Here is a 14,715-nt window from a genome sequence, read left to right on the forward strand (position 1 = left end):
CTATATTAAAGCCTAAAATAAAACCCAAACACTTGCTTTTTCTTTCTTTCTTTCTTTTATTTTTGTAGCACAACCTGCACCACTGAAAACGGGCGCTTGCATCCCTTTTTTTTTTCTTCTAATGCACAGTGTTTAGTGCAGGAGTTGCAGTGGCTTTGCGCTGCAGACAGGGGGCGCGTGGAGCTGAACAGCTGGCTCAGCGCACGCGCCTAGGTGATAAAAGTGACTCACCGGGAGGGAGGCAGAGGCACGCACCGGCGCGAGCGTTCCGTGGTCTCGTCGGAACAACAACAAAAAAAAACAGATCTAGATATATTAATACTGTAATCTTTCTCATTCGACTATCTTGCATTTATTTGTCTGGAAGCAGCTCTCCGCCCTGGCGGTTGTGTCGCTCGTCCTTCACGGTGATTAATGTTGACATGCTGACGGTGTCCGTGCGGATGATGCTGCTGAAGGTGAGAAAACGGATGAGATCAAACGCCATCGACGGAACCCTAACGTTATCTGCAATAACGACAGCACGTCACGACGATTTATTTCGCCTGTTTCCCCCGGTGATTCGGTGCAAGCAGCTGAAATCGCCTTAGAAACGTCTAACCGTTACGGAAACATGTCTCAGCGCCTGCAGAGCAAATATGATGAACTAAGCGTTATTTCTCCCGCTCTTTGTTCGGTAACGGCGTGAAAATAATCACAATAATAATAATCATTTACAAAAAAAATTAACAAATAACAACAACAAAAACAAAACAGTCGCCTTAAAATCCGAGCCATGTGTGTGTTGTGATCAGCGCACAGCCCCGGAGAATGGAGCCGTTCCTGCAGCTCGCGCCGCACTCGCTGGCCATCGTGCTGTCGCGGCGCGCGCCCGCGGACTCACGCGGTGTGACGGAGAGCGCCGAGCCGCCGCGACACCACACCGGATACGAGGTGTTCGCCGAGTTCAAGGCGCTCAACACCGAGCACTTCTGGAACAAGATGGTAGCCGACGCCATCGCCGAGACGTTTTTCCTCGGCTGGCTGGACGAGCACGTGCTGCTCATCCAGGGCAAAGAGGAGCACCTGGAGGCGCTGCGCGAGGCCTGGACCCGGAGATCGCTCAAAGCGCCGCGCGGCTTCGACATCAAATACCTCGGTAATGAACATCCCGTGCACCTACATGCATACAGTTTTTATTTCTTTCTTTATTCTTACACACATTGCTGGGTGTATTTTAGGTGCCCGGACACTTCGTCGTGTGTGTGTGTGTGTGTGTGTGTGTGTGTGTGAAAATGAGGCCGTCTCGTGCAGCCTTGTGAGCCGTATTCTGTCAACCATTTTGTTTACACGCTTTATTGTGTAGCACAACAATTTCTCAAAACCACAAATCAATTTTTCGTTTGTTGCCAGGGGGCGTGGTCCTAAAGCGTGCTGTCGTTTGGGGGCGTGGTCCGCAGGTAGCACTGTTTTTGGGTTGGGGGCGTGGTCGCAGGTAAGCAGGGTTTCAGGGGGCGTGGTCCGCAGGTAAACAGGGTTGTCGGGGGCGTGGTCCGCAGGTAAACAGGGTTGTTGGGGGCGTGGTCTGTAGGTAAACAGGATTTTCAGGGGCGTGGTCTGCAGGTAAACAGGATTGTCGGGGGCGTGGTCAGCAGGTAAACAGGATTGTCGGGGGCGTGGTCTGCAGGTAAACAGGGTTGTTGGGGGGCGTGGCCCGCAGGTAACAGGGTTGGGGGTGTGTGGTGTGGGGGGCGTGTTCATTGTCAACAAATGCAATATGCCTTTGAGTCTTCTTATTAAAATTAGCCTTAAGAAGCATTTGTGCAGTTCAAAATTTGTGATGCAACTTGCGGAGGGTTTTTTTGGTGTGCTTTTTTTGCAGAACGCGACTTGAATTGGCAAAATTTGCACGAAATTGTTTTGCATGGCCTTTCGCAGTGATGTTTGTTGGTAAATGAGACCTTTTCGCTGTAGTCATGTTGGACGCACGTGAATCGGAGAGGGATTTGGCTGAATGCGTGTTGTGGTGACGTCACATGACGCGTCTTTGCCCAAATCTGCGAAATTTTTGAAAAATTGCAAGCTCCTCGGGATATTTTGGAGTTTGCTTGATTTTGCGTTAATTGCTGCGATCACAGAATCCTGGAGGGACTGACTAGTGGATTGATAGGGAAGAGATTGAATTCAAAAGCTGCACAGTAAGAGCTAAGATGATGATCATTATTATTTTGCAGCACCACCCTGCTGGAAAAAAAACCCCCCCAACAACAAGAGAAACCATCCTAGAATGGTTTGAATGGTTATAATGGGAATTGTATTGGTTTTAATGGAAACTATTATGTTCTCTGTGGTATTTTGTTGCCTTCTATTGGTGGCATGTTATGTCTAATGGATACCATTAAGGACCAATAATAGTAATGGTTTTAATGTTGGTGGCTTGTAATGGTGTTTGTAGTGGAAACCATTAGAATCATCACTTTCACCTGTTCTCCCTGTGTATGTTTGGGTTACCTCCGGGTTCTCCGGTTTCCTCCTACCTCCAGAATGCATTCCAGTAGGTGGAATGACGCATTTGAACTGCCTCTAGGTTTGAAGGAGTGCGTGAAATGTCTGTGTGTGAGACCCTGTAATAGACTGATGTTCCATCCAGGGTATGTCCCTGTCTTGTGCAATCCAGTGTTCCTAAGATAGACAACGCAGTCCTGACCAGGATAAAGTGATTAGGCATGATGATGAATATATATATATATATAAATGTTTCCAGAGTGTATATATACAATTTAAACATAAAACTGCGAAGCACACAATTTAATGACTGAATAGAAACAATATCGCTAGACTTATAAATAAAATCGCTAACTCGGACAAACCCACCAGGATTATGTTTAGTTGAGGAAGGCGAGTATTAGTAAGCGATTAACATCCTACTGCTTGAGCAATCCTGGTGTATTGGTGTTGAAGGGAATGTGTTTTTCTTCTATTGATCAAGTCACATGTTGTCGTAAGACAAAAGAAATAGCATTTTATTTAAAAAGGGTGGAGGAAAGGTTTAATAATCCGAACGTCCGTCCTGAAGAGAGAGAATTGCACACACTTGCACTGAACAACCTTTCTGCACCTCACCAGGGTCTTTAATTACCATTGTTTCTGAACAATAGCTGTATAGAGTTTTCTAAATGTCGATCTTCTTATCTGGTGTCCTGTACTTCCAAGCAATACAAACATTAACTCAGTCAGTGAACAGCATCATGCCAGCTCCTGTTCTTTCCATAATGGCGCTTTTTTTTTTTTTTTTTTTTTACGTTCTAGGTTGAGTCTGTATAAATTGGATATAGATTCAGATGTTTATCTTTTGAATAATGATTCTTGGGCACGGAGAAGATTGAAATACGATTGAGGCAGCTGAAACGCTTGTTCGGTGGTTTACCTTTCCAGGCTCTGTGAACCCCAAGCACTCTTTTTCTAAGTGCACTTTAAGTAATGCTGTTCTTTCCATCAACAAATCGATAATGCTAGTTACTTCAGTGAGCAATACAAGTCAAAGAGCATTTCATTACAGGTTGGCTGTAAAGAGAATATAGACCGATACTACACTATCTATCTGTCTGTCTGTCTATCCATCTTGTATACTATGTATTCTTGACTATATCTCATAATGGCAGGCTTAGTGGTTAGCACGTTCGCCTCACACCTCCAGGGTCGGGGGTTCGATTCCCACCGTGGCCCTGTGTGTGCGGAGTTTGCATGTTCTCCCCGTGCTGCGGGGGTTTCCTCCCCCAGTCCGAAGACATGCATGGTAGGCTGATTGGGCGTGTCTAAAGTGTCCGTAGTGTATGAATGGGTGTGTGAGTGTGTATGTGATTGTGCCCTGCGATGGATTGGCACCCTGTCCAGGGTGTACCCCGCCTTGTGCCCGATGCTCCCTGGGATAGGCTCCAGGTTTCCCCGTGACCCTGACAAGGCTAAAGCGGTATAGAAGATGGATGGATGGATGGAGATCTTGGCTGGACGATTTTTGGAAAAAAAGCAAATCTCAAATATTTTGTTTTTAATCAAATAATTTTTTTTTTTTCATAATTTTTTTAAGGAACATGTATATTTACTAAATTATCATATTCTGTAGGAAGAGGGTGGTATTTATTTAGCTAATGTTTATGAATGATTGCTTGCCACAGCTTGAATTTCTGATTTATGTCACATTAGTACTGATGTACCCAAAATCCTGAAGGGGGGAGCCCTGCTACTCAAAATAATGAAACCAGCGATATTAACAGCTGGTTAAATAACGAGTCATGGTCATTAGTCATTCAGTCCGTACAGGATTTCACAGAATTCATTTTTTTGGGGATTGTTGCGGCCAAAAAGGCTTTTTTTTGTTCTGTTTTTTTTTTTGTGTGTGTGTGGACAACTACTGGTAAATAAAACTGTTCTCATGTTCGACACACATGAATTGAAAAGAGCTTTGTCTGAATGCGCGCTGTGATGTCACATGACACGCCTTGGCATAAATTTCTGGAAAATCTTCAGTCATTTCGAAAAATCGCGAGCTCCTCTGAATATTTTTGTCTGCATATTTAGATTTTAGTTTCATATAAATATTGTATGTTATGTAAATATTTATATTTTATGTCCATTTCTGTGATCGCACAATCCTGGAAGGAACCGGTCATTAATCTCTGTTCTTCTGGCGAGAGCGTCTCCAGACACTTGAGGCTTGAGAAACACGTTCTATGCGTAATGCGTGACTGGCAAGATTTGATCGAGACGACGCGTTCAGCCATGCCTCGTTCGCCTCGTGTGTTTAGTCATCGTTCGTTTAGTGCTTGCGAAGTTAATATTCAGAATCTAATGTTAGATGTTTGTTCCGGATAGATTGGATAGTTCTCACGAAAAGCGAGCATTTTAGAATTCAGTCACAGCTTTCCCACGTTGTTTTGCCCCTTTTTTCTTCTGTAGACTCGCCGTGTATGTGGTGCAACATCTATGCTCATAGGTCACAACAAATAAGCTGGAATAGCGGTGCTGTTTTATGTCATTCACTGTTCTTGAATCTAGTTGCATTGAAACTTAAATTGAGATTGCGATTTTAATACAGGTTTTCTTCGTATAGCTCTACTTCTTTCTTAGGAATTCAGCCAATTAGTGGGGGAAAAAGTCATTCAACCTAAAAAAAAAAAAAAAGAAAAGTTTGCTTAGTAATCTCTGACTGCAGTTCCACTTTTTTTTATATAGTTTTTTACATAATTTGAGCTTAATTTGTATACTACATATTGAATATCTGAGTGTAAAGGCACTATGTGCACTTAGTGATGTATGTTCTGTAATAAAGCCATAATAACTAGTTTAAGTATGCACCAAAAGTGCTCAAAAGCATTTGAAAGCATGAGTAACCGATGACAAGATGGAGTGCCATGCTGTCTTGAATCCTAAAATGTTTAAGCAGAGTTTTTCTGCTTAAAGTATAAGCTAGTTCCTCCAGGATTTCGGACGAGCTTGCAATTTTCCGAAATCACCGCAGACTTGGGCCGAGACGCATCGTGTGACGTCATCACGGCGCACGTTCAGCCAAAGCCCCCTTCGATTCATGAGTACAGCTAAAAGGTCTCATTTCATTCTCAAGAAGCATCACTGTGAACGACCGTGTGGAACAAGCCACTAAGTGGCCTAGTGGTGAGCCTCACACCTCCAGGGTCGGGGGTTCGATTCCCGCCACTGCACTGTGTGTGCGGAGTTTGCGTGTTCTCCCCGTGCTGCGGGGGTTTCCTCCGGGTACTCCGGTTTCCTCCCCCAGTCCAAAGACATGCATGGTGGGCTGATTGGCATGTCTAAAGTGTCCGTAGTGTATGAATGGGTGTGTGAATGTGTGTGTGATTGTGCCCTGAGATGGACTGGCACCCTGTCCAGGGTGTACCCCGCCTTGTGCCCGATGCTCCCTGGGATAGGCTCCAGGTTTCCCCGTGACCCTGAAAAGGATAAAGCGGTATAGAAGATGGATGGATGGAAATAGTCTTACATAAAAAAAACCCTCCTCAAATTGCATTGGAAATTTAAGGGAAAATCAAGTATACAGCAACATCAAGTATCATCAGAAAACACACCGAAATCCTGTACAGCCTGATAAACTGATCCACAGCAGGGTACACAAAGCAGAGGTGCTCTTTAAACAAAGCACTCGTGCTACACCAGGTCTTCAGCTCATATTACTAAGCAAAATAGACTGGCTGGTTGATGTTAGCTTCGTGTTACAGATTGTTTGATATTTTTGCTTTAAAATACTAGCATAACATTCCAGCGTCTATTCATACTACAGCAGTGATTCCTTCTTACTTTCTTTATTCACACCAATCCAAGCATAGACTCTGGTACAGTTTCTAGCCTGCTGATCTTAAGCTCCACTTATTGTCTCAGATCAGCCGTTATATTAGCGCACGCTGCCGACGGACACACTGCAACAGCACAACCATTACTGGTACATTTGGTAAAATCTCAGCAGGATTCAGTGTGCAGTGTTACCACAGGCAATGTTCTTCCTCGTCTCGTGTTTCCTTTCTCTCTCGGTCACGCCGAAGCAGGACGGGAAAGCCATATCAGTATCTTTGTGTTTGTCTCGTCTTGCGGAACAAGAGCTGCCCATTTTGCCGCGAGGACGTCTCCCTGCCTCCGCTAATGGACGGGGACGTTGTCAGCGTGTTTTGTTTTACTTCCCGCGAAATTCCTCATTTTACACAATTAACGTCGGCTCATTATGAGTCCACAAAGTGAGACGTTTCCTGGTCCATTGTGTCCTTGTCATGCGATAAACTCGGCCTAGTGGCTGTGGAGGCCTCGGACCTTACGCTCATGGATCTTTAGAGACGGAGAGACTCGAGGGGGATATAGTACGTGGTCACATTTTAAGTGCTTCAAAGCATTTGAGGTAAAAAAAATAAATAAAAAAGCCAATATATATACTGCAGGGTGTTTTAAAGAGGATTACCAGGATTGATTGAAAATGAGCATGTTTTTTTGGTCAAAAAGGACTCTCTCTAACATCAAAAAGTGTAACAACCTTCAGTGTATTTTTAGTCGAGTGCGGATTAGGCTAGTATAAATGGGCCATTATTCTGGCCAGCATGCCTCTGCAACACGAGCTGCTATAAACGTGACTTTGCATGCTTGTGTGTGTATGTGTGTGTGTGTGGGGACTTACTTGTACCCTGAGGTGTGTGGAATCATCTCCTACATATTTTCAGCAGCGCTGTGTTTCGTGTGTGTGTGTGTGTGTGTGTGTGTGTGTGTACAGGTCAGAGCAGAAGAAAAATCACCCTGCAAATAAATCTTCCTCTAGTTACACGGCACACATTTTTTCCTCTGCTGATCCCACACAACTCCCACAAAGCAGATCTCAGATCTGTGTAAAAAAAATAATAAATCCTGAACCATAAATTACTAGACGTTTGCGCTGAATCGACTTTAACTTGACACCTGCACTTAAGGGCATGTCCCTTCCTGACTTTTTTACCACTTCCTCCATATTCTCATCTCTAGCAAAGACATCTGATGTATGACGTAACTGTAAGGCCTCATCAGTTACTGCTTTATACAGTTGTTTATTGTCGTGAAGGGAAACCAGGCTGGAGACTTGTGACTCGCGCTTTCAGATGCACGTTTCAGGTGCAGACGCTGTTGTGTTAAACAGATGGCTCCTTGTTGGTCACTGCTGAATCATATTTAATGAGGAGCTTGAAAAAGTTTCCGAAATTTCTTCGCACTGAACTCGTTTTGTGTGTTTGTTTGTTTGTTTTTCGTCTTGTTTTTTTCAATCTCTTGATGCCGTACTGATATCCGAGCTTACTCACTATTACTCCGAGCATTATTCAGAATCCTGATACTGACCCAAAATGTAAATGGGGACCTGCTTTTTTAAGTAGGTTAAGCGCATTAATTCTATTCACTTCCTTCTGTGTGTCACATAACTAAGACGAAAGCATGAATAATATCTCCTTTGCAGTTCCATGCTCTCTGGTCTCACACTCACTTGCACGTACGCTTCAGATCCCTGCCAGAGATGGAGGGAGCGAGAATATAAATCACATAAATACATGCCAGGAAGCAGGTTTCAGGTGTGCGCCACATCAGCCCTTCCAGCTCCGAAACTCCTCCTTCACAACGTAGACCAGCAGTCGACGATTTTACTGATAACTACGTCGGGCGGTACCTGCCGATTAACCGATTGATCAACCGATCGTTTTTAAAACTGATACTGAATGAAAACACAACACTGAAAGTCAAATATTGCTGAACTTTATTACCAAAATAAACAGTACTGACTGTACCATGAAAATGTACTGTACTTTTTGAAATGAAATAAATATAGAAATATTTATATACATATATATTAACTATTAATAAATATTAACATAAAAGATATACATCCAAACTGAGCCAAAAAGTAACACTCCAAATAACAAATAAATAATTGAGACATCCAAAATGAACCAAAAATAAAACTTCAAATAACACAACAAAATGTGTCAGTGATAGTTTTTATTTCGCCTCTAGAGGCCGCTCTCGTACTGTATAATGACAGCACACCCTTCTTAGCCGCTCCCACAACCGAGGCAACCAGGAAAACTACAGTTCCAGCTGTCAGTTTTCGGTTCAGATTGCTCGTCAAAACCGATCAAACAGTCTACATCTAATGTAGACCCACCCCAAACCACACCCCTACTCACTACAAGCGAACCTAATAATCTAATAATAATCTGAAGTGTTGCATATAAAGTGGCTACGAAGATGTCACGTGATGGCATTATACTGCAAATACTATTGCAAAAGATTAATAGCATGAATTTTTTTTTTGTGTTGTCATGTGTCAGTGCTTTCAATCTCTAGCTTTGGGTAGAGAGTTGGATATGTTTCTTTAATAGACATGGCCCAGAGATGGAAACATTTCAAGTGTATTTCTAGTAAATATTTTATCATAATAATAATAATAATAATACATAAGCAGCTTTTGTGCACAGTCTATTACATTTCCACACGTGGGTTTTTGTTACCGCCGGCGCTCACTGGGAGACTACCTTACCCATCATTGCTTGAGAACTACAGCAAACTACAGCAACTCAAATAGCTCAAAAAACACAGCACGTTGGCATCTTGCACTAAATGACCAAATAAAGTAATATCTTTCCTGAATTTTCTATGAATGTTCTGTTTTCTTGTCATTATAGGGATAATGACAAGACACTTTTGGATCAAATGTAATAGTTTTTTGATTAATGGTTTAATTTTGAATGAAAGATTCAAGTGTGTGCTTTTATTAGACAATTTTGAATAAATGAACAAGACATTCTGTAGACGTAGTCAGTTTTAATATTTCAAAATTGATTTAGCCTCATACACTGTTAATTACAATAACTAGCTGAAAGAACTATTGCTAAAAACAGAACAAAGATTTGAGACTTGACGTGGACTCCACCTCAGAGACTGGTGAACATGTCTGACATGGCCGATAAATGCATACTCTTAGAGGAGTAGGCCGGTTAACTGATATTGCAAATGACCAACCACATTTACAAGGTACTAATTATTTAAAAAATAATTAAACATGTCTTGCTGTGGATTTTCCCCCAATATGTCCTGTTCTGAAAAACTCCGTGTCTGACCGTGATCAAAATGAACTGGTTCTGCTGGAAACTCGCGTAGAATTGTGCATACAGGGAAGTGTAGGGAGCCAGCTAAACTGTAGCCTTTACAGTTCTGAAGCTTGTGGCCAGAAAAGTGTACAAAACATATCAGGCTTTCATTGAGCTGTAGCATCTGAGGCTGAGCCTATTGCTTTTATAACTGCAGGAAAATTTTCATAGAATGTTAAACCTTTCTAAATTTTCTTCCTTTACTTGGTTCTGTACGTCTCTCATTTCCGAAGATGGCTCCACTCTGTTTTATCTGCACCTTGTTAGCAAAACTAAATTTGTGTATTGTGAGCGTCTTCAAATATTACGATGTGATATTTTGGTTCCAGCTTTAGGAAAATCGGTGAGGTTGTCCGAGTTGATGCTACGTGATTGTTCTCTCACCAGGAGTCATGCAGTGATTCATGGTGAAGTGGCCTCTGATCTCATCCCTATAAACTCCTGTTCAGCTAGCGTATGATACTGGAAATTTACTTGTATTTTCTCATTTGTAAGTCGCTTTGGATAAAAGCATCTGCTAAATGAATACATGGAAATGGAAAGCGCTCCCTCTACTGGTGCAGACATGAAGCAACTCGATCAGGCCTGATGTGGCGCTCTTTAACTCTGATCTAATGCATGATGTCACAACGCATGTCTGGAGACAAACTGATAAGGTCTGTGCTTGTATCTTAATGTTTTTGCTAGGGTGTTTTTATATTTCTTTGTTATATTCTATCCTGTGCATTACCTGGTATGTTCTAACACTTGAAAGATTATTCTGTTCATATAATAATAATAATAATAATAATAATAATAATAATGTTATTGTTGTTGTTAATATTATTATTATTATTATTAACAATAATAATAATCATAAGAAGAAGCATATATGCTTGTATGTATGTATGTATGTATGTGCAAATTAATTAAATGATTTTTAAACTTTGTCAAGGATACCTAATTAGCTGTTGCTTTTGTTGTTGTTGTTGTTGTTGTTGTTGTTTTATTATAATATTTACAAATTTAAAATCAATAAATCACAAATTTAAAATCAATTATTTATTATATTATATTTATTTATTTATTTATTATTGATTTTAAATGTATTTGTTTGAGTTAGTTGGTTAGTTAGTTCCAGGTTTTATGTTTTAACCAGTTGCATGCATTTGACTGTTTATTTGTTCCTTTATTCAATGTTCATTCATTTTCTCTGTGATTTAGCATTTAAAAGATTAACTAGTTAAGTAATGAACTAAATTAGTTCACATGACTAACATGTCTTTTTGATTAAACTGACAGATTGTAGACTTACTGTATAATGTACAATTCAGAGAAGGTTGGTTTCTTTTAAAATGATATGAGTGTAATCAAAACCATTTCTTTCTTAATTTGGCTGAAGTACTTGGTACTTAATTCCCTGCAATGAACAATCATGGTGTCAATACTGGGCAAAATACCTGTGATTAATATTTTAGTCGTTGTTGTGCAGTCCTGGTGTTTTCTTCCATTTCATGAACTAATTACTAAGCAGCTGATGAACTGGCTCAGGTGTGTTGTAGCAGGAAAAGTAATTTGTGTAGTGGAAGTGGGTGGCTTAAACCTTTGTCCTGTTGGAGATATGAACTGAGAATCTAACAGCAGTGGATATGAAGTCGTATGTTCAGATATTTGGTGCTCATCTCTGTTTTTCCTCCACTAGAGCGCAGAGTTGCACAGGACTGAAGCTTTTCTTTTTGTCCATTCAGATCACGTGCAGTAGCTCAGACTCTTTCTCTTCATTCAGGCTTGCAGTAAGATGTAAAAACTGTGATCTTAAGCATCAAAATTAAACCCTTGTAAAAATGAAAAAAGATTATTAATGTGTCTAAACCATACCATTCACTTTTATAGCCATTTTAACTAAGAAACGACAGGATCTGATTATTTTTCTGCCTTACATAAGTGCACGTTTTTGTATAGATGTCTATGTAGTATATTGTATGTGGTATATTATTTACATTAGATTTTCTCTTTTTAAAATTTTTTAACTACAGTATTTTCAGTGATATTCTCATTTGAAGCTTGATTTCTGTGCAGACAAGCAGTAATTTAGAGCTGTAATATTCATATTCAAAGTTCAAATTTGCCAGAATATAGCATGATAATAGCTAAAATAATAAGCACAGTTATTTGCTTGATATTTAAATCATGATTATCATAAATGTCCAAACAAATTAAGAATAGAATAGTTCTATTGCAGTTTGTAATTTTATCAATTTAAACCAACATAAATCGATGGTTATGTATGTAACTGCGGTTCTATGAATTTCAGATGCACCTGGATGTCCATTACGTGTACGTGCAGGTCGAGTGTTTGTAGCAGCAAAGTCACCTGTGGCCTGGGTGATGTATGCCCTTTGCCCTGGTACTAAAGGCACATTCACCCAGGAAGTGACCTCTTGGCAATCTTCTCGTGAATATTTTGAGTGATTGCCAAGCTCTGGCAGTCATCCCAAATTCATAGAACTGTGGCTGCATTACTATTTCATTTCTACTGAGGCCGTGCTTTAAGCACCTGGATGAGTAATGCCAACAAGGTCACAAGGAAGTCCTATGTGCTCTTTTAAAAAGGCTGTAAAGCCGGAGGAAAAACGTCTGTAGCTACTGGGTTGTGCGAAACCACGTTCACCCTATAAAATCCATCATCCAAATTGATGGCCTGATGCAGCTGCACAAATATCTGAAAGAGGGACCCCTTGTAAGGCTGCCCATAAAGTAGACACACTCCTGGTTGAGTGAAATCAAACCTGAGGAGGGATCGGGAGACCACTGACCTTATAGGCATAAACAATAGTGTCTACAAGACGCTGCTTAGACAAAGCGTGACCTTGCCTATGCCCCATATGACATACAAACAGTGACTTTGACTGCCAGACTTCAGTAGTCATTTGAATATAATACTTTTGTGCTCGCATTGGACACAACAGGTACGCACTCGACCCCTGCTCATCCTCCTGAGGGTCAAAAATTGCGAAGACGAAGACGAAGAAAAGGTCTTTAGGAGAAATGAAGGGTTTGGCCATAACGTTACCCCTGTGTGTAGGCACCCTTGGCTTACTGACAAAGCGTGCAACTCGCCTACTTGTCTAGCCGATGCTATGGCTAAGAGGAAAGCTGTTTTCATAGACCGCCGCCTAAATTCTGACCTCACTAGAGGTTCAAATGGAGGCTGACATAGTGCCTTTAATACGAGAGGCAAGTCCCAAGAGGATACTGGGTTTTGTCAAGGAGGTCTCAGTCATTGAGCACCTTTGATAAAGGGTGTGGGAGCCAATAGTCACACCATCTACCCTATTATGCATGGTTGAAGTGGCAGCTATTTATACCTTGATGGTGGAGGCTGCAAAGCCTCCCTCAAGGCGGGACTGGAGAAAGCTGAGGATTACTGGTATGGGACAGCGTGTCAGATCCTGATTTTGTGTTTTGCACCACTCAGAAAAAAGCTTCCATCTGTTAGCATACACCGCATTGGTGGAAGGTGCCCGGGAGTTGTGGATGGTCTGTACAACTGCTGGATCACACAGCCTTAATAGTGGCTCTGGTCTTTCAGAGGCCAGACCCAAAGTTGCAGCCGGGATGGGTTCGGGTGCCAGATTCAACCCTCCAGCTGTGAGAGGAGATCCATCCTCACAGGGATGCACCAAGGCTCCCTGTAAAGTAATCTGTGTATTATTGGGAACCACACTCTCCTTGGCCATTTGGGGGCTACTAGTAGCACCTCATAATTCCCCTTGAGGATCCTGTCTAGGGTGGGCAGTATCAATGGTAGTGGAGAAAAAGCATACAGCAGTTGATTTAGCCATGCATGGGCCATTGCACCTTGGCCCAAGGGGCTTGTTGATTCCCCCAGTGAAACCCAAAGGGGACAGTGTGTCGTTGACAGTGAGGTGAAAAGATCCAACTCTGCTCTGCCATATCTGTGCCAGATCGCTTGCACTACTTCGAGGTGCAGCTTCCATTCCCCAGGATGCGGGCTTTGCTGGGATAGGAAATCTGCAGCTGTGTTTGAGTGCCTGGTGCATTCCCCTCAGCTTCAATAGGTGAGGATGGGCCCACAATAACAGTTGTTGGGCCATCTTCAAGGATTGTTTGGACCCGGTGCTCCCGTGGTGATTTATATGTTAGACCTCAGACGTGTTGTCTGGGAGCACTGGGAGGAAATATTTGAGGGTGAACAGCACTGCCTGTAGCTCCAGCACATTTATGTGTTGTTCCTACTTCAAAGGACTTCCCTGGCCTCTGACTGCCCTGCATTGCTGTACAGCTCCCCAGCCTGCCAGGGAGGCATCTGTGGTCACTACTTCTCTGTGAGAAGGTATGGCCCCTAAGGGAACCCCCAAACAGCTCCCCATATATGACAGGAAGAAAGCAGAGGGGTCTTCTGCAGGGTTCCAAAAGTGGAGACTGGGTCACCCATATTTGGTCTCGAGCGAGAGTTAACAAAGACATTAGCCTACCGAACACCCTGGTCCTGTAGGCGCATGCCTGCAAAGAGGTGTCACTCAGACTCTGGGCAGAAGGGTCAACCTCTGAGGCCTGCAGCATCTGGGATAGGGCCAGTATAAGGTGTGACATGGATTTCCCAACATGTCCCATACATGCTGCAGTGTCATAGCTTCTCAGAATGAAGTCATCTGTCAAACGGCACTGTGGTTGGGGAAAGCGTGCATCAGGCCAAAGTGCTTCATCAGGCGGCAGCACAAGGGCGACAACAGCCCTTTATATAAGATATGCGGTCAAGGCCATGGTTGGATGCATCTTGCATGTTAGCCAGTGCTCTACAGTCTGTCAGGAAATGAGAGAAACATCTGGGGTCTGCCCAGCACCTCTGCAGCTCCTCAATATATGGAGCTGAGGGTGGGACACAGAGCTGTGGACTGAGAGGTCTTCCTGAAAAAAGCACTCTGAGGAGTCACCTGGACAGGTGCTTCAACTAACCCCAGATATGCCAAGGCCATTTTTACCGCAGGCCTGACTGACATCTATCTGGTCTCGGAGCCCTTCGTGTATTGCGGCTTGTCCCCTGAGAATTGGGATG

General features: G+C 42.5%; 1 protein-coding gene across 1 annotated transcript in view; it reads left to right on the top strand.

Annotated features, from left to right (window-relative positions):
- Positions 1-469: 469 nt before the first annotated feature.
- stox2b (storkhead box 2b) overlaps positions 470-14,715 on the top strand; it is an 80,925-nt gene continuing 66,679 nt past the window's right edge. The window contains exon 1 of the mRNA XM_053642459.1: positions 470-1,138. Within this exon, the coding sequence (XP_053498434.1) occupies positions 811-1,138 (328 nt within the window). The 5' untranslated portion in view covers positions 470-810. The remainder of the gene's footprint in view (positions 1,139-14,715) is intronic.

This window comes from Ictalurus furcatus, chromosome 14 (genome assembly GCF_023375685.1).
Source record: "Ictalurus furcatus strain D&B chromosome 14, Billie_1.0, whole genome shotgun sequence".
Classification (NCBI taxonomy): Eukaryota; Metazoa; Chordata; class Actinopteri; order Siluriformes; family Ictaluridae; genus Ictalurus; species Ictalurus furcatus.